Source organism: Panicum virgatum, chromosome 1N, assembly GCF_016808335.1.
Source record: "Panicum virgatum strain AP13 chromosome 1N, P.virgatum_v5, whole genome shotgun sequence".
In the NCBI taxonomy this organism is placed as follows: domain Eukaryota; kingdom Viridiplantae; phylum Streptophyta; class Magnoliopsida; order Poales; family Poaceae; genus Panicum; species Panicum virgatum.
Genome location: NC_053145.1, coordinates 18,164,314 through 18,182,676, shown reverse-complemented (window position 1 = coordinate 18,182,676; position 18,363 = coordinate 18,164,314). Strand labels below are relative to the sequence as shown.

At 48.3% G+C, this 18,363-nt stretch overlaps 1 protein-coding gene across 1 annotated transcript; it reads right to left on the bottom strand.

The window, feature by feature from the left end:
• Nucleotides 1-9,077: 9,077 nt before the first annotated feature.
• Nucleotides 9,078-11,249, bottom strand: LOC120653384. Its single transcript, XM_039931140.1, has 2 exons — nt 9,715-11,249; nt 9,078-9,551 (listed from the first exon to the last, which is right to left on the bottom strand). Exons 1-2 carry the CDS (start codon nt 10,954-10,956, stop codon nt 9,078-9,080), a joined length of 1,716 nt encoding a protein of 571 aa, XP_039787074.1. The 5' UTR covers nt 10,957-11,249.
• Nucleotides 11,250-18,363: the final 7,114 nt, after the last annotated feature.

The window sequence follows — 18,363 nt, the reverse complement described above, 5'->3', positions numbered from 1 at the left end:
GGATGCTAAGGATGGGAGGAGGCAGCAGAGCTGGGAGACTAGCACAAAGCACTGTGCTGGATGGTGTGGCTGTACGTACATGTGAGCTACTCTACCCTTTTTCCTGTGGATCAAGTGATCCTAGCTAGCTAGCTGTGTGTCTGTCTGTCCATACGTCCGTATGGCCGTATCTGCATGTTCATCCTCCCGTCCCTTTCCACTTGATTTTTCCTGGTTGAATATTCAGCATGTTGCCTGTTGGAATTGGACAACATTATTTTTTTCAGAAAGAAATGGACAACATCTGAGAATGTGGAAAATAAAAAGAGCCAAAGAGTACTATCCCTGGCACTGCGTTCTAAAAAGACATCTAAACCCGTTTGTTTCAGCTTCGTGCCGATTTTGAAAGCTCGATTTGGGGAAATAAAAAAATCAGATGACTTCCAGAATTCAAAATCCAAGTCATCTAACTCTTAGATTTCTCAAAATATAGCCTTCAAAATCGTCCATAAGCTGAAACAAACATGACCCTCAGCCAGAGCAGATCGCTGCCGGTTTGACACAAAACTGGTTGAACAACAGGCTGTTTGAAACCGTTCGCACAAGTTCAATTGCATGTTTTGTCCTTTTATTTTTAAAACAGGAGAGGTAACTGGTTCCCAATTTTTCCCATTGAATCGATGGACCAGACCCTTATTTTACTATGAGCGAGGGATCTAATATGCCATCAATGGCGGATGCAGACGAAAGATTGGGTGTTTAACTGGTGGTGCTCAATTTCATTGACAAGGTTCATCTCCGACTTTTTCCATCCTTCTCTCTCTCCTCTCTGACTCCAACGAGTAGCAAGGGACTTGCAGTTGTTTGATTTAGTCCTACATCAAAAATTAATGGTAGAGGATGCACAATATATAAGATGAAGGCAGTCCTCACCCATCGGACTAATCTTTTGGATTGAGTTAGGCCTGAGGTCTTGGTTGGGCTCCGGTGGACCTAGACCTGGTAGGGCGCCAGCTCGTGGGTATAGCGGGCCGGGCCGGATTTCACTGCGCAATCTAACAAGTGGTTACATGTCCCACAAAAAGGAAGAGTCCGAGCTGTGTGCGTACTACTATGGAATTGGTCTGAAAAAAATATGAAAGCTTCTGCTAGATTGTTAGAACAATCACAATGTATCAAATTAAATAACAATTTATTCCAGCAATAATACATTTATTTAATAGAAATTCTCTATAGCAAATTACTGTGATATGTAAAATACACATCGAGGAAATAACAAAAAAGAAAAAAGGATCCTAGGATTAATCTATTTATGCTAGGTGAACGGGAAAATACGAATTAAGAGCCTTAGGTCAATTTAGTACGGGAAAGGGGAAGGGGAAAAAAATTCTATGAACCTTTCCTTTTTTTCGTTAAGTTCAAGTCTGGTGAGAGTAATATTCTACAACTAACAACTCATTTACTTTGAGACCGACCCACTTCCTATCTAGAATTTTTTTACTAGTCCTTTATATTGCAATGTGCCAACCGTCAAATGCTTTGGCAATTTGCCTGGATCGGATGAAGCAATAGAATTTTGAACCACACGTTTTGATCGTTGATTATCCTTCGTAGTAATAATATCTTCGGGGTTTGCAACGAAAACTTGGTAGAAAAAAAGGAAAAAATCTATTTTTGGCCATCCAACTATTGCCAAAATTTGATTTTGGCCATGCAACTCCAAAATCGGGTATCCTTGACCATCCAATACTCAAAACCAGTCAGATTTGGCCATCTTGGTGGTTTTGTGTGTGGTTTTGCTGACGTTGACGCCACATGGCGGTGGGGCACCTATCAGCCCTCCTCTCCCTCCTCTCTCTCTTCTCTCCTCTCCCTCTCTCTTCTCTCCTCTCACCCTGCGCCGGCCGCCGCCTCCCCCCGCCCACAGCTCCAGCTGGCGACGAGCGTGGCCTCTTCTTCCCCGCTCCTCGCTTCGCCACTACCGCAATTGCTGCCTCTCGCGCCGCGGCGAGGCGGGCACGCCGCGGATGGTCTGCTCCCAATGGTCCGCAGGTCCACGGTCATAGGCGGCGACACGACTCTCACGGGAGCGTGCAGCGGTGGCGCGAGCAGGACGCGGACAGAGTAGAGCAGGAGGCGGGCGCGGTCGGCACGGCACGCGCGCGAGGAGGGCTGCATGCCCATAGGACGCCGGCGCGGTCAAGGAGGAGAGCTGCAGGGAGAGCTTCACTTCGCCGGAGAAATTCGACGCCGGTGAAGCACCTCCGTCCAATTCCTTGCGTTATAAGCTCCCTTGGGTACCCACGGATCTGTTTGAGCCATTTGTTGGCCGGGGCTGTGTCGGGGTGGACCGGAACGCATGCGCCGCCGAGTTCCCGAGCCGCGGCCATGGGCGCCGCCGTGGAGATCTCACCTCTAGCCATCCAGGGCTGCGGCCAAGAGGTGCAGCATGCTCAGGGGGTCGCCATGGTGCTGTAGGAGTAGTTAGTTTAGGTCAGGAGGGGCTGTTGCGGTGGGTCGTTGTGAGACGAGGTCCGACCACCTGCCGCGATGGCATTCGCCGCGAGGAGAGGGAAGAACGACCACGGAGACTGGCCGGGTGAGCTCGAGCTCCGCCGCGGGCCCGCACCGCCGGCTTGGTGAGCTTGAGCGCCGCCGCGGGCTAGCGCCGGCAGGCAAGCGAGCTGCAGCCCCATCGCGAGCCAGCACTACCGGAGGTGGAATGCTCGCTCTTGCTCTTGAGGTGGCGCGGGCAATGCTGAAGCTCCGCCGTGGGCCAGCACCACTCGAGCTCCGTTACGGCCAGCACCGCCGGCCTGGCAAGTTGGAGAGGCGCGCGGGGGAGGGCGGCGGGCGGCTCAGGGTGACAGGAGAGGGAGACGAGAGAAGAGAGAGGGAGAGGAGAGAAGAGAGAGAGGGGGAGAGGAGGGCTGACATGTGGGCCCCACCGCCATGTGGCATCCACGTCAACAAAACCACACCCAAAACCACCAGGATGGCCAAATCTGACCGGTTTTGAGAGTTGAATGGTCAAGGATACCCAGTTTTGGAGTTGCATGGCCAAAATCAAACTCGGACAATAGTTGGATGGTCGAAAATGGACTTTTTCAAAAAAAAAATATGTATGTTTCTGCTAGATTGTTAGAAATTAGCCCTCCACGGCAATGAGCCACCCGTTAATCTCCACGTAGCGGAACGACAATCGAATCTATCGAGACGAACTTGCAAGATCACAGACGACACCAAAGGGACGATCTTTGTTGACGAGGCTCGGCCAAAGGCTACCTCCCGGGGCATGACTACGGGCGCTCCTCCCCAGTACCACAACACCGGCCGCTTTAGGGTCTCCATGTAGTGGAACGACAATCAAATCTATCGAGACGAACTTGCAAAAGATCACAGACGACACCAGAGGGATGATCTTTGTTGATGAGGTTCGGCCAAAGCCTACATCTCGGGGCATGACTACGGACACTCCTCCCCAATACCACAACACCAACACCGGCCGTTTTAGGGTCTCCACGTAGCGGAACGACAATCGAATCTATCGAGACGAAATTGCAAGATCACAGACGACACCGGAGGGACGATCTTTGTTGACGAGGTTCGGCCAAAGCCTACATCTCGGGGTATGACTAAGGCGCTCCTCCCCAATACCACAACACCGGCCGCTTTAGGGTCCTGGCAGCATCGTGCCGCCTCCCCCTAGAGTTTGACACGAACTCTACCCTATACTACTAAATACAACTCAAGTCCAATCGTAACCGGACTTGTATAAATATTCGCCACATATTCAACAAACTCCACCTTCGCGAATATTCCGCCACCTTGAAGTCATCATATGCGAACCCCATGTACACTTGACTTGATTTGTAGCCTTTGCCGCTCTATCAAGAGCTGCCCGAAGAAACACTGTTATCCCTGCAATGTTATCCCTGCAATTCCCAACTCCGTGACTCCACCTGCAACTGTGCACCATTCTTTTCTATCGCCACAATCTCTCCAAGCAAAATTAGATTCTGTTACAATCTAGCACCATGCTCTAACTGATTGCCTGATACAGAGAACCTCACCGTCGCTATCTGAGTCACATAAAAAATGGCCATATTAGCATTGCTCTTCCATTTCCGCTGCCATACTACGCCAGACATCTTACACCGTAGTCTCCTGCAGCCCTGTTCAACCAAATTACTCCAGTTGCAAGTACATACATCCGCAGTCTATACTTCCTTCCAATTCAGCCCTTGAAGCTTCTTGGCGCCCTTCGATCCATGCTTCAGAACTCCGCACGTGCAACTCGAATCGATCCGCACTCTTGCTGATTTGGAAGCATGCAAACTCCTTCCATACAAACCTGCATACCGAGCTCGCACGTGTTGTCATGTTCCTCCTTGATTGATTTGCCTCGCTGCCCAAGAGTCATGTATGTCATGTACACACTACAAAATTTATGCTATACACAGTGCCTGGTCTAGATCGAAAGAGAAAATCAAAAGAAAACAACGCTGCCCTTCCCTAGTAGAAGCATGCATATTTTCCTTTGTGGGACACGTAACCGAGCAGTTAACTACCTGTCAAGGTAATCTTCCGCAAAATTTCTAGACCCAATCCATAGCTCTTGATACCAATTGTTGTGCAGCAGAAACCAGCCCAGCTCGCTATAACCACGGAGCCGACGCCCTACCAGGGCTAGGTCCCCCAGAGCCCAACCAACCAAGACATCGGACCTAACTCAACCCAAAATACTAGTCTGATGGGCGAGGACTGCCCCCACCTTATATGTTGTGCTCCCCCACCATCATTTTTCGATGTGGGACTAAATCTAATAGCAGTCGCGGATCATCCTGTCAATTTTGTTGCTATTAGTAATGAAATCAGGGCTTTGTCCCGCGTTGGAAAAAAAGGGACTCGCAGTCGCGGATCACGCTGTATCCGCCATTGCTTGCAGGAGACAAATAGCTTAGTGTACTACTGTGTGATTACTCATGCTGTCATGCATGATTGGCTCACGATCTGCTGATCAGATCGGAGAGCATGTGCATGCATCAGCCAGCAATTCTGGTGCCACACATAGGGGCCAAGTACAAGTCTGATCCGAAGCAGCTGGAAGATGGGGGGCCTCAGTTCGGACGTCACTGTGAACATATGATTGGCGGCGCATCAGAGTCCAGATTGGGCTGGCAGCGTGGTTGGACTGAAGATTTCCTACTTTCTACGCAACAAGTGCTTCTGAAAGTTTTTAGTCAGTGGGCTCTAACTGTTGCATGGACTCCGAAAGTTTAGTCGGTGGGCTCTAACTGTTGCATGGGCTCTGAGTGTGAGGAACCGTCCAAATTGATTCTGTTTAATCAAGTTATCGTCCATTGATTAACTAGATTAAAAAAGACCAACCTTTCAACTTTGATCAAGTTATAATAAGCAAAAGACATAACATCTATGATCTCTATAATATACATCAATATAATTGCATAAGTAAAGTGATCATAAATCGTAAGCTCAATCTTCCATGAACTCTTCTTGCGGTGACATACGTTAAAGTCCAAGTACAAGAACTTGCTCGATGACCGAGAGCGCGGCTATTGCAATAGATTAAAGACCCTGCAGAGGTGTACAACTTTTCCCACACGAGAACAAGATCAACGACCATACCCACGGCCAAGGATAAGTGTTGATTCATGCCTCAACCTTTCACACAAATACAACCGGCTATGAGCAAACGGTCGGGAAGGACAAGTGTACCGGAACCGCCGATCACACTCCATCGCAACTCGCACCGAATCCGATCAAGGCAAGGTGTGACTCATGCTAGTTAGCTTACCATCCCATTATTAAGTATGTGGTTTGTACGGAAAAAGTGCTCAAGTATCACAACGATAATGACCGGTCCTTAACCAACTCAAGCAAGTCTAACCATATGAGCTCCATCACAACATGGCCCTACCATACTTGCCCAAGTTCGAATCATCCTTCATAGTTGTTCAACTTTTATCCATTCTTGACTAATCATATGAAATTAATCAAACATCCTATATCTCGCGAGTGGTGGTGCCCTTGCCACCCCTCGTCTTGTACCGTAGCTAGGCATGGCTAAGCATATAATTCGTGACATCTATTCAAGCATACTCAACATAAATATGATATCCTAAGCAAGGTTGGTAATGCATCAAATAGGTTCTAAGCATTCAATGATACATATAGTAACTCATGAGCAAACAAGATACATATATTTCATTTATCCAAAATAGGGTGTAAGATATGCATAGGTGCCTGCCTTGAGTCTCAACGGGAGTGTCGTCTCCAACAATCACCGGCTCACCCTCCTCTTGCTCTGGCGTCACGGTCTCTACACGAGTGCAATGATGCTTGATAAATAAATATGCCATGAATGATTGATATGGTATGCAAATGGTATGAGAAGACATGATTTAATATTACAAAACTATGATAAAAGAGGCTAGACATGTAGTACATAGGTGGATTAATCATAGGTAAGTGTAACGGTAAAGAATAACTAAATGCGGACTGTCCGGCTTGGAAGAAGTGGACCGTCCGGCTCTAAACGGCGGACCATTTGGTGGACGTCCGCTGGCCAACCGCGGACCATTTCGGGCTAAAATATGGTTTCTGTGTGGTTCTGAGTAAGGCTGAAAAATAACCTGCGGACCGTCCGCCCCAAGTGGGGAGACCGTCCGCCTCACAAACTTTGGAATGCCGAAAAAGTTCCAGAGGCTCTGCTGGTTGGGTCGGGAACTAGCGGACTGTCCGCCCATAAAGGCCGGACCGTCCGCGACACGGCCGAGGCTCACTAGCGAGTTCGCCGGCGGCAATTCCGACCATGATTTGGGATGGGGTTTGTTCCTAAAAGTTCATAGGAGTGTAAGGAGCTCATTTTGGTAACTAAAACACACATGCATTAGGACTACAAAGCTCTAGGCCATCAATAGTGGAAGTGCTCTAGGAGGGCTTCATGGCTTTCAAACCTAAGGCAATGGGGATGGATCGGGGAGGGGATGAGCTTACCGGCGACGAGTGGAACACCGGCAAGGGCTTCAAGACGGGGTAGAAGGCTTGGTGAATCTCGAGCTCGTTCTCCTTGCTTGAAGCTTGAGGAAGAGGGAGAAGATGGAGGGAGAAGCTCCTAGCTCCAAGGAAGAAGATGAAGTAGAGGTGGTGCAGCTTGTCGGCGTCGATCTCCGGCGACGGTCCGGCGAGGTGAGTGGCTTCAATGGTGGAGGAGAGGGTGGTGAAGCTCCTCCATGGCTTTGGTAGAGAGGGAGTGAGGTTTGAGTGAATGGGGAGGGAGAGAGAGCAGCAACCGTTGCTCTGGTGGAAGGAGAGCTCGGGCTGACGCGTGGGCCCGAGTTGGGGTACGTGGCACTAAGTTTCTGCATATTTGACACGCACCAGAGGTGCACTAGCGGACCATCCGCGAGTGGGACGCGGACCGTCCGTGAGTGTTGACGTGGCAAGGAAATGACTTGGTTGTGGTTGATTAAAGTGGGCGGTGCTGATTAACTGCGGACAGTCCGCCCTATAGGGGTGGACAGTCCGCCTCTATGAAAATGAGAGGGCTTAGCCCTATAGTTTTAACACCCCTAAGTGCAATCTAATCATGTTTAATGCTTGATGCATATGATGACATGTTTAACTCTCTAATTAGCCTAGGGCTGTTACACTGAGAGTTTCCCGATCTTATTCCATTTTGCAACAGACTACGATGATGTATCTAAAAACAAACTGACTAAGATGATGACGACGGCAACAAGCAGCTGCTTGCACCCCTTGTTCTGGGCAACTTTTTCCACCATAGCTGCACCGAGTCTAGTCGGTGCCCACATGGTAAGGAAGAGTTGACCACCAGTTGGCCGGCCAATAGTCTTAACACATTCACCATTGATATGCTGGCAGGCAGATTGGGAGGAAGGTTTGATAGGATGCATCATACAACGGGAACACAACTTAATAAGAAATATGGACATGAAGATGTCTTATACTGGACATGAACTTGTACATACCGAACAAGCACGATCCGTAAGACGAAAAGCATTTGGAGCACCGAAGCCAAACATACCCAGGAGAGACCCTGTCTGGCCGCACGACGCTATAGTGTGCCTTGGTTTGGCCATCCCTAGAGTGTACTTAATGTCACGGAGACGCTTCACATGAACAGCAATATATGGAGGTTTGATGTGGTGGCGGTTGACTGTGTGGACACAGCGGGGAGAAAGAGGAGGTGCACGAGCAGCACCCGCGCCAGCACATTATCGTTGGCTTGCCCGGGAATGGTAATCTCCTACCTCGGTGATCTTCCCATGCGCTCGGATAGAAGTTAACGGTGATACAAAAGAAGTGTTTATTTTGATCACTAGACAAGTTAACAGTGATAAAAAAGGTGTTGTCCGTCAGTTTTCAAAACTTAATTGTTTATTTTCCCGTGCCGATTCTTGTCCTATAGACATGGTAATCTATGTATGTAATACTCCCTCCTTCCCTGTTTGTAGGGCGCATGACCATTTTTAGCTTTTCTTCCAATATAAGGCGTGCAGCCTTGGAATTTGTTATGTAGGAATTAACTCATGGAAGCAATTAACTCACGGAAGCAATTAAGCGCCTGCAAGATTTCGCGGCGGGAGAACATTTGCATGCTGCCATGCAGAATTCCATTTGCATGTGGCCATGCAAGGCTGCATGCGGCCATGCAACATCTCTAAGATCGAAGGGATGCCGTTTGCTCTCCATGTTATTAATGCAAATCTTGGTACATGTGTTATTTGGTCATGCGCCCTACAAACGGGGAAGGAGGGAGTATATAAATATTACTCCCTCCTTAAATATATGACACCATTGACTTTTTCTCTTTGTTTGACTATTCGTCTTTTCTATAAATATTTATGCAAATAGCCAAATCTTCAAATTAGATTCAAGAGACTCTTGATAATAGACGTAAAGGTACTAATTTCATTTTATTTCATTTAACTAACTGATTAATTAAATAATGTTGATCAAAGTTTAAGAAAAAAGTCAATAGCGTCATATAAAAAAGAACGGAGGGAGTACTCTGTAGAACCACTATTATTATAGTTTTCACATTTGTTCAATCATCGCGCGCGTGGGCGCGCACCAAACACTAGTCTACTTGATGGCTGCTGAGTCGGACGGACGGCGAGCAACTGCTTAACCCTGACAACGAGAGATGAGAGAGGCTCCCTGTGCTCCATGAGCCCAACATCTCCCAGGAAGATGGAGTAGTTCTCAGCCTTTGAGGCCGTCTCTTCCACCATGGATACCGCTTCCATCATGCGACAATTGCTGAAACAGCTCGCGTAACAGGGATCATGTTCCATCATGTTTATGGCTTGCTGGAGGATCACCCTCCTGATCCCCCGGTAATGAGCACTGGGTTCCATGTTTGCATTCAGCGCATCGACGAGCCTCTTGACGAATCTGTCCTTAATATAGCCATGCTCCAGTTCTCGGGCAAAGTCTGCAGGAATGACTCTACATATCTCTGAACTAAGGCCGATAAGGATCTCTAGCTCTGCCCCCTCTGCATCCATTATTCTTTCCAGCACCTGCGATCAGTATGTCACATTAGTAGCAAGTCATGATTAATTGAAGAATATAATACAACAAATTATAGACCTAAAGTACCAATCTAAAATGTTCCTCTCCCGCTATACATGATCAACTTATGACACTGAAACTGAAGTGATGGCTTTTGGATCAGTAGCTCACCTCTCGAACAGAGTAAGATATTGCCTGCAGATCCGACTCGTTAAGCTCGGGCCAAGCCTGTAAGACTATACTCCGCAACAGACTAGCTGCAACACATCTATGCCTATCATCATGGATCATCATTGTGAGTTCCTTGATGAACACATGCCCTGTTTCATTTAATATGACCGAGGAGTTTTGCACACTCTCCATTGCCAACATTGCCAGCGCTTGCCCGGCGACCTTTCGTAGCACGTGATCAGCATGTGAAACTGAGGGTTGGCCTAGGCTGAGAAATTCCTGCATCAGCCTCGTGATGATCACTTGGATGCACCCAATCTCTTGCCTTGTGTTCCCGTCGACAGCGAGGTTTCTGAGGATTCCTGCCACCAATTTCCTCGATTCTTGGCTGCTCCTGCAGTCTTCGAGGATCTTTGCTAGGTTTCTTAGGAGGAAGGCATGCTTCGAGACCTTGTGCCACAGCGTGATGCCGATTTCTCCATTGATGCTTGTGAGCCTGTGCGACAGCTGTAGTGATGAAGTCACAAGGACCTTCCCTTGACTGTCAGTATACGCCGTGTCGCTTCTACGGTAGCTTGTGAATCCTATGATCTTTGGAATGAGGCCGGTTGATCTGACTATCTCCTCACAGTTGCTCTGATCACTACCAGCCAGATTGTAAAGAATTGACATTCCCAGAGCAGGGAGCAGATCCTGGTCGGTCTCTACTAGTGGCTCCTCCTCAGAGCTCTGTCCGGCGGTGCCAACTTGCTGGGTTGAGCGATCTTGTGTTTCCAATAGGTTGCCACTGTCCGGAACTGAAATACACCTTTCCTCATGGTTGTCAGAGACATTCAGAACTGGATCATGCATTGCCTCTTGTTCATCATCTGTGTCCATAAGTGGGTTTCCTCGTTCTCTCACTTTGTTACCGTAATCAAGACGCGTAGATACATTCTGAATTAACCCAGGGGTAGTGGCCACTCTGAGGCCCTTTGCTAGCTCGGCGGTCACCTTGGCGGCGAACAATCTGATAGTGGTGTTCGTTGGATGCGTCCAGTCCAGCATGTTGATTAATCTAGCTGATGTGTTTGCAGAGGTGGTGAGCTTTGCGAGGAGCTGTGTCTTAGCTGGCTCTGTCTGCTGAAGGCTGTGCATTAACCTGATCCCATGGAGCTGCATCCTGGGTGAGTCCGAGTTCAGGGAATCCATGGCAAAGCTGCTGAGGCTCATCTTCTTTGGACCAAGCGCATCCCTTTCCATGCATTTCTCCCGAATATACCCGTGTACAGATTGATAGATTCCTTTCCCAGCTGACCTTTGAATCCACCATGACGGGCGAGGGATCTCCGGGGGATGAATGTGAAGATGTCGAGCGTGCAGGCCACGAGGTAAAGTATTCCTTGGCCCAGGACCATCCCATAGAAGGTATTCAGAGATGGCGCCAGGTTTGTCTTGTCTCCGGTGCTGTCATCACCATCACCATAGTAGTTGTGTGGTATGAGACGCATTAGTGCAAGCACGACACGTAAGGCTGCAGCCGGAACCTGCAAGTTACCAAATGACACGACAACTATAGCATATACCATGTATACCACCATGAAGGCTGAATATAATGGATCATCATGCAGGAACACCACCATCGCTAGGGCAATAAGCATGCACAAGTTCATGAGGGACCGAAATTAGCGACCAGAGGGGTGAATGGGAGCCGATCAAAATTTCTTCCGAAATTCAAACCGTCGGCCTATATCCCAAAAACACCACAAGCCCTCAAGAGTTCTAGACGAAGTTTGGAATAGCTACGGAGGAGCTAAACCAACACAAAAGGCCCTAGAACGAGCGAGCGAAGACACAGAAGCGAATCGAGAAAAACTGCAGACCTGGCAGCCTTGGACCGGTCAGACCGCTCTCACCGACCGGTTAGACCGGTCGGGCTGGGCTGAAGTCCCAAACCGGTCGGGCTGGGCTGAAGTCCCAAAAGATCATCATAACTCGAGAATTTCGGGATGAGATCAAGAGGATGGGGTTTTCTCAAGAACTCAAGAAATCTAATTCGAAAGAGCTCGCGATTCCAGAAAGTTTAGAACAGGGCTAGAAGCACGGGAATCACATCAAAGAGCTCGTAGTACCATCGCAATCGTGTGCACCAAAAACGAAATCAAAATCCATCACAAAAGGGCACAAAAACAAAGGGATTGGATTGATTCAAAAACCCAGAGGGCACGAGGAGGATAGAGCCTCCTTTCCCAATCAAATCCAACACAAGGTCTCAACAATCCAAGGACAAAATCTACTCTAAAGAGAAGAACGGGGGGAGAGAGACACAGGGGCGGCTGCCTGGGAGAAACAGCAATTCACGGACAAGTTCAAAAGCTGCTGTAACCTAATACAAGTGAAGGGGTATTTATACCCGCGGAGACCGGTCAGAAAAGTTCCATGGACCGGTCAGACTGGTTGGTTAGACTGGTCAGACCGGTTGGCCTGCAGTATCCCCCTGTACACGATCCCATCTGACGGCTGAGGTTCTTTCTTCGGAATGAAGTCTTCTCCACGATGCCGACATCTTGATGAAGATCCGGTCCGCGGTTTTGGAGGGTCCGCGAAACCCGGGTAGGTGGCCGGTTTTGAGAAAACCGCCAAAACTCCTCGCGCGGGAAGATTCCCGCCTCCACTCCGTGGCCCTAGACGCTGTTCCCGCCTCGGCCTTCTGACGGCCCTAGACGCCGCCCAACGCCCGTCACCTCCTTGCCCGCAGCGAGGCCCTAGATGCCGTCGACGCCCGTCGCCTCCGTTAGTCCCGAGACCGACGCCCGTGCCTCCACGACTTGGCGTCTTCAACCGCCGTCCGCCACCTTGGTTTTGTGGCGCAAACTAAGAAACCCGCCTTCCTTCGCCGCTTGCGTCCTCGATCCAGGAGTGGACACCACAGCTGCCGCCCGGCCCGAGGTCCTCCATGGCAACTCTTCGTCGGCACTCGACGCCCGTCACCTGCAGTCCAAAGACCAAGCACACGATCACACCGCACGGTTGACAATTCACTCATCACAGGTAGGATATAGTACTCACATTCCTCAATCTCCCCCTTGATGAGTGCATTGTCAACACACCACAAACAAGCCAGAGAAGTGATAAACAGAGAAGCAAAAAAGCGAAGAACTCAAGCAAGTGACAAAAAACTCAGAAAGGTAGAAACAGTCACTTACTCAAGCAGAAATCGATCCCCTAAGACAAGGGCAACGGCTCGACGCAATCGATCAAAAGCCAAAACATGACTCCTCAAAGACAGAGGTAACGCTCGACACAGTCATGCTCAAAGTGGAGAAAAAACTAGGAGCCAAACAAAGCAGAAACTCCCAATGCAAAGTTTTTCCCACAAGTTTTTCAAAAATAAAACAAGTCTCCCCCTTGTTCGATCACTTCTCCCAAAATTCTCCCCCTTGTTGGCATATGCACACATCAAGCCTAAAAAGACCTAAAGCTCCCTCTGAAGCTGAGACTCCCCGTGAACAGATGCTATGCAATGAATGCAATGCAGGAGGTGTAAGTGAAAGCATTCAGGGATACAAAGATATGAGCAACATCTAGTCACAAGCATGTGTGCATCCATAAACAAGACCTGCATCTAGCTCAATAGGGTATATCAAATCAGTCTAGAGCTAGGCAAGTTTAGTTTAGGAGAAATAAAATCATCACCCATGATCTAGCACTAACAAGTAGGGAATGGAAAACAGTGCTAATCATACTCATACAGGTGATCCAAACTCAGCCAAAAACAAGTTGCAAACATTCATTTTTCAATCAAATTTATATCAAGCAAATCTTAATGCCAGGGGTTGAAAGCTTGTCATGCTTCACTTAGCAACGAGGCCAAGCCTATGCCAAAAGGCAATCAGAAGCTTAAAGCACTCGTTTTAGTCATGCACAGCCTTGCCCGGGTTCTCACAAGTTCAAAGTGAGCCGTCCCGAAACGTCGATCAGTGCGACAAGCAATCCCACCTGGATCTTTTCAATCCATTTCAAGAGCAGTTCAAGCAATTTTATAGGATTTAGATCATTTCAAATATGAATTGCTGAACGAAAGGCTATACTAGCATGAATAAGATAGCAAAGCTCATCAACACGCCCTAACATGCTAGTAGCCAAAACAGGGTGATCATGTTTTCAGATTTTCAAATCAAAATAGCTTAACTCAGATGATGTCATATACACAGTGGAGCAAGCTATACATGATCAAATTTATCAACTCACACTAGCAAGGACTAGAAGATCATAGCAATGTATACAAGAATGCTAGTGCAAGTGAGACAATGCATATGCACAATGCAACTACCAAACCTAGAAAACCAAGAGAAGCAAAAACAAGGACCTACAAAGCTAACCAAATAAAAGTCAGCGATCAAAAGGGGTAACAAACCCCAAGCTCCCCTCGCAAGCGTGCAAAGTTGTCCTGCTCAAGCGGTTTGGTGAGGATATCTGCGGTTTGCCTCTCTGAAGGGACATGGATCAAGTCTATGTGTCCTCTCTCATAGTTGTCTAGCAGGAAATGGAATCGGATATCTATGTGCTTGGTTCTGGAGTGTAGGACAGGGTTCTTTGCAATGCTAATGGCTGACATGTTGTCTACAAAGATGGGAACCCTACCGAAACTCAAGCCATAATCCTGCAAGATTTGTTTCATCCAAAGTATCTGGGAGTAGCAGCTAGCAGCGGCAACATACTCAGCTTCTGTAGAAGAAAGCGCTACACTAGCCTGCTTGCGAGAGGACCAAGACACCAAAGATGTACTGAGAAATTGATAAGTGCCAGATGTTGACTTGCGATCCAACCGACACCCACCGAAATCGGCATCAGAAAAACCCACCAAAACCAGAGAAGAATCCGCAGAGTACCAAAGACCAAATTCAGGGGTGAATTTCAGATACCTGAAGATGCGTTTCACCACCTGCCTGTGGGATGTGCGCGGAGAAGCCTGGTAGCGCGCACAAAGGCAGACGCCGAACTGAATGTCCGGTCGCGTCGCCGTCAGGTACAGGAGAGAGCCAATTATGCTCCTGTACTCCTTCTGGTCCACCGCCTCGCCGTCCAAGTCCTCATCAAGCGTCGTCGATGTGCTGATCGGAGTCGGCTGAGGAGACAGGTCGCTCATGTCGAACTTCCACAGCAAGTCTTTAGTGTACTTGGCTTGATGGACAAAAGTGCCCTGAGGAGTTTGCTTGATCTGCAACCCAAGGAAGAACTGTAGCTCACCCATCATGCTCATCTCGAACTCCCTGGACATCTGCTCAGAAAACTTGGAGACAAGAGCGTGAGAAGAGCCACCAAAGATAATATCATCCACGTATATCTGAACTAAAAGAAAATCAGTGCCAGACCGCATGAGGAATAAAGTTTTATCCACACATCCTATTTTAAAGTCCTGAGCCAGCAAAAAGGTTTTCAGTCTATCATACCAAGCTCTAGGCACCTGTTTCAAACCGTAAAGAGCTTTCTGAAGTTTATAAACACGGTTTGGAAACTTGGGATTTTCGAAACCAGGGGGTTGTTTCACATAAACCTCTTCTTCGATAAAACCGTTTAAGAAGGCAGATTTAACGTCCATTTGGAAAACTTTAAAACCCTTGGAAGCAGCAAATGCAATAAAGATTCGAATAGCTTCCAAACGAGCAACAGGGGCAAAGGTCTCCTCAAAATCAATACCCTCTTTTTGGCAAAACCCCTGGGCAACAAGGCGAGCCTTGTTTCGAACAACCAACCCATCCTCACCCTGCTTGTTTTTGAAAACCCACTTCGTTCCGATGGATTACAAGCAGGCGGAGGCTCGACTAAAACCCAAATTTGGTTTCTTTCAAAATTTTCAAGTTCCTCATGCATGGTATTGACCCAATTAGAATCAGAAAGAGCATGTCCAATATCCTTGGGCTCATAAGAGGCAACAAACACTGAATGAGTAAAGCCAGCGATACTTGTTACCTTGGACCTAGTGACTCGCTCGTTGAGATCACCTAGCATATGTTGAGATGGATGACGACGCTGAATATGTCGAGGTGCTTCCCGCGTCGAAGTCGCCTCCTACTCAACCAAGTCTGGTGTCTCCTCAGGTGCAGCTGGTGAAGCCTGAGTCACCTCCTCGATCAGCCCCCGAGAAGTAGACGTAGTCGGGTCGGGGCCGTCGTCATCGTCCGAGCTCGTGGCAGAGACAGCTGGGTCCACAGCACGCGTGGTAGCCTCAGTGTTACCCTCTGCAGCTTCTTCATCCTCATCTTCAAAGATGGAGGTGCCGAGCTCATCATCTCCTGCAACTTCAAAGACAGAATAATAGCACGGTGAAGTCTCGTCGAAAGTGACTTCACAAGTCTCTCTGACGATGTTAGTATCAATAATCAGCACACGGTAAGCTCTGGAGTGAGAAGCATAACCGAGAAAAATGCCGTCAGACGAGCGAGACTTAAATTTATCAAGATTTCCCTCTTTCAGCACAAAGCACCGGCAACCGAAAACTCTGAGATGGTCAACACGGGGCTGGCGTCCAAATCGCAACTCATAAGAAGTCCTGTGCATGAAAGCACGCAAGAAAATGCGGTTGGACACGTAACAAGCGGTGTTAACCGCCTCAGCCCAGTATTTGCAAGGAGTCCTATGCTCATCGAGCATCGTCCTCGCCATCTCAACCAGCGTCCGATTCTTCCGTTCTACAACTCCATTCTGCTATGGAGTGTAGGGAGAAGAATACTGGTGTTCAAGCCCTTGATCACTGCAAAAGGCGTCAAAACAAGCGTTTTTGAATTCTGTGCCATTATCACTGCGAATCGCTCTCATGGCCTGGGGTAGCTCATTTTTCAACCTCAAGATCAAGTCTTGAACAAACTTGAAAGCCTCATCCTTGGTTCTCATGAAAAAAAAACCCAAGAATAGCGAGAAAAATCATCCACGATCACAAGAACGTACCACTTCCCACCAACAGACATCACCCTAGAAGGACCAACTGTGTCCTTGTGTAACAACTCTCCAGGGTGAGCGGTCATCACCTGATTAACAGGCGGATGAGAAGCGGCAATCATCTTCCCGTGGAGACATGGATGGCAAACAAGGTCCTTTTCAAACTTCAATTTGGGCAATCCTCAGATCAGGCCGAGTGAGCTCAGTCTCGACAACAAGTCAAAGCTCAAATGTCCAAGTCTCCTATGCCACTTCCACAGATCAGAAGAAGGACCAGCCAACAAGCAACGAGAAGGGCCAAGAGGAGTTCCAAAGAAGTCAACCAAGAAAACCCGAACGCGAGGTGTAATCCGACAAACCAAATCTCCTCTGGAATCAAGAACACGCGAACAGCCCTCCTTGAAGCGAACCTCAAACCCCTCATCAAGAAGTTGCGAAACAGAAAGCAAATTGAACCCAAGGTTCGAAACCAAAGCAACCTCTCTCAGGGTAAAGCGATCAGAAACTCGAACAGCACCAAGTCCACGTACCTTTCCTCTTCCATTATCCCCAAACACAATGTACTCATTTGAGCGCATCGGGGTGAGGCTGGAGAACCATTTGTCATTCCCGGTCATGTGGCGCGAACAACCGGAGTCCATGATCCACCTATTCTCCAAGCCTCCTACCTGCACATCAGTAGTGAGACAAGGGGTGAGCAAATGTCTCAACACTGGGGTTAGCAAAGTGAGAAGCAAACCAGTGTCGAGCCATATGCTCTACAGAAGGGTTAGCAAAACCAGACAAAGCGTATCCCCCGTCCCGTCTACCGCGTGACTGACGAACACCACCGTGAGGAAAGCATGGAGCAGCCCCCTTCTTCTGGGCAACCTGGGCTACGACAGCAGGGAGCGTGTCGAGGGAATTCCACAGCTCATTGGGCTTTGGAACCCAAACCTGCTTCTGCGGAGGTGCTTTCGGTGGTTCTTTAAGCACACCATCCGCGGGGTCAACAAGCGAAGGCTGCGTGCTCATGCTAACAGTGTTTCCAGCAGTCTTGCCAATCTTACCATACAACCTATCAAAGTCTGACTTCGTGTATGTGTAACCGACCCCACACCCATCACCATGCTTGAACTGCTTAATCATCATGCCCAACTGCGGCTCACTACTAGAAACCCAACTCAGAATCGCCCTAAGATAGGTATTCTCATTTTCCAAGTTGGCTTTCTCTACCGCAAGACTATCCAGATCAGCAATCAAACCAGGGAAAACAAAGCAATCAATAGGTGGGCTAGACTCTACGACCTTAGTCTTCCCAAAAGACGATCAAAACATTCTTCTCATCTAGCTCCGACCTAAGCGTGGGACAAAGCTTACAAGCACCAAGCAAAACTGGCCTAGACTTCATCTCCTCTAGCTCGCACACAACAGTAGCAAACTTGGACTGCAACGAAGCTAGATCGGACTTAAAGATAGGACATTCATCGCATTCAAGCACATCACTAATAATTGGAGCGTCCTTAACCAGTTCTAGTTCATGCTTGGCCTTAGCGAGCTCATGAGACACGTCTGAAAGCGAAGTCTTAGCAACATCTAAGTTCACGACATTCTCATCATGCTTGGCACGGAGAGCAACAAGATCGTTCATGTGAGATATGCAGCCAGCGCACTCATCCTCGCTAGATTTCTCCCTAGCACAAGCCAGCTTAGCACTAAGCTTTCAACACTCTCTAGCTGCTTTCTTAAGCA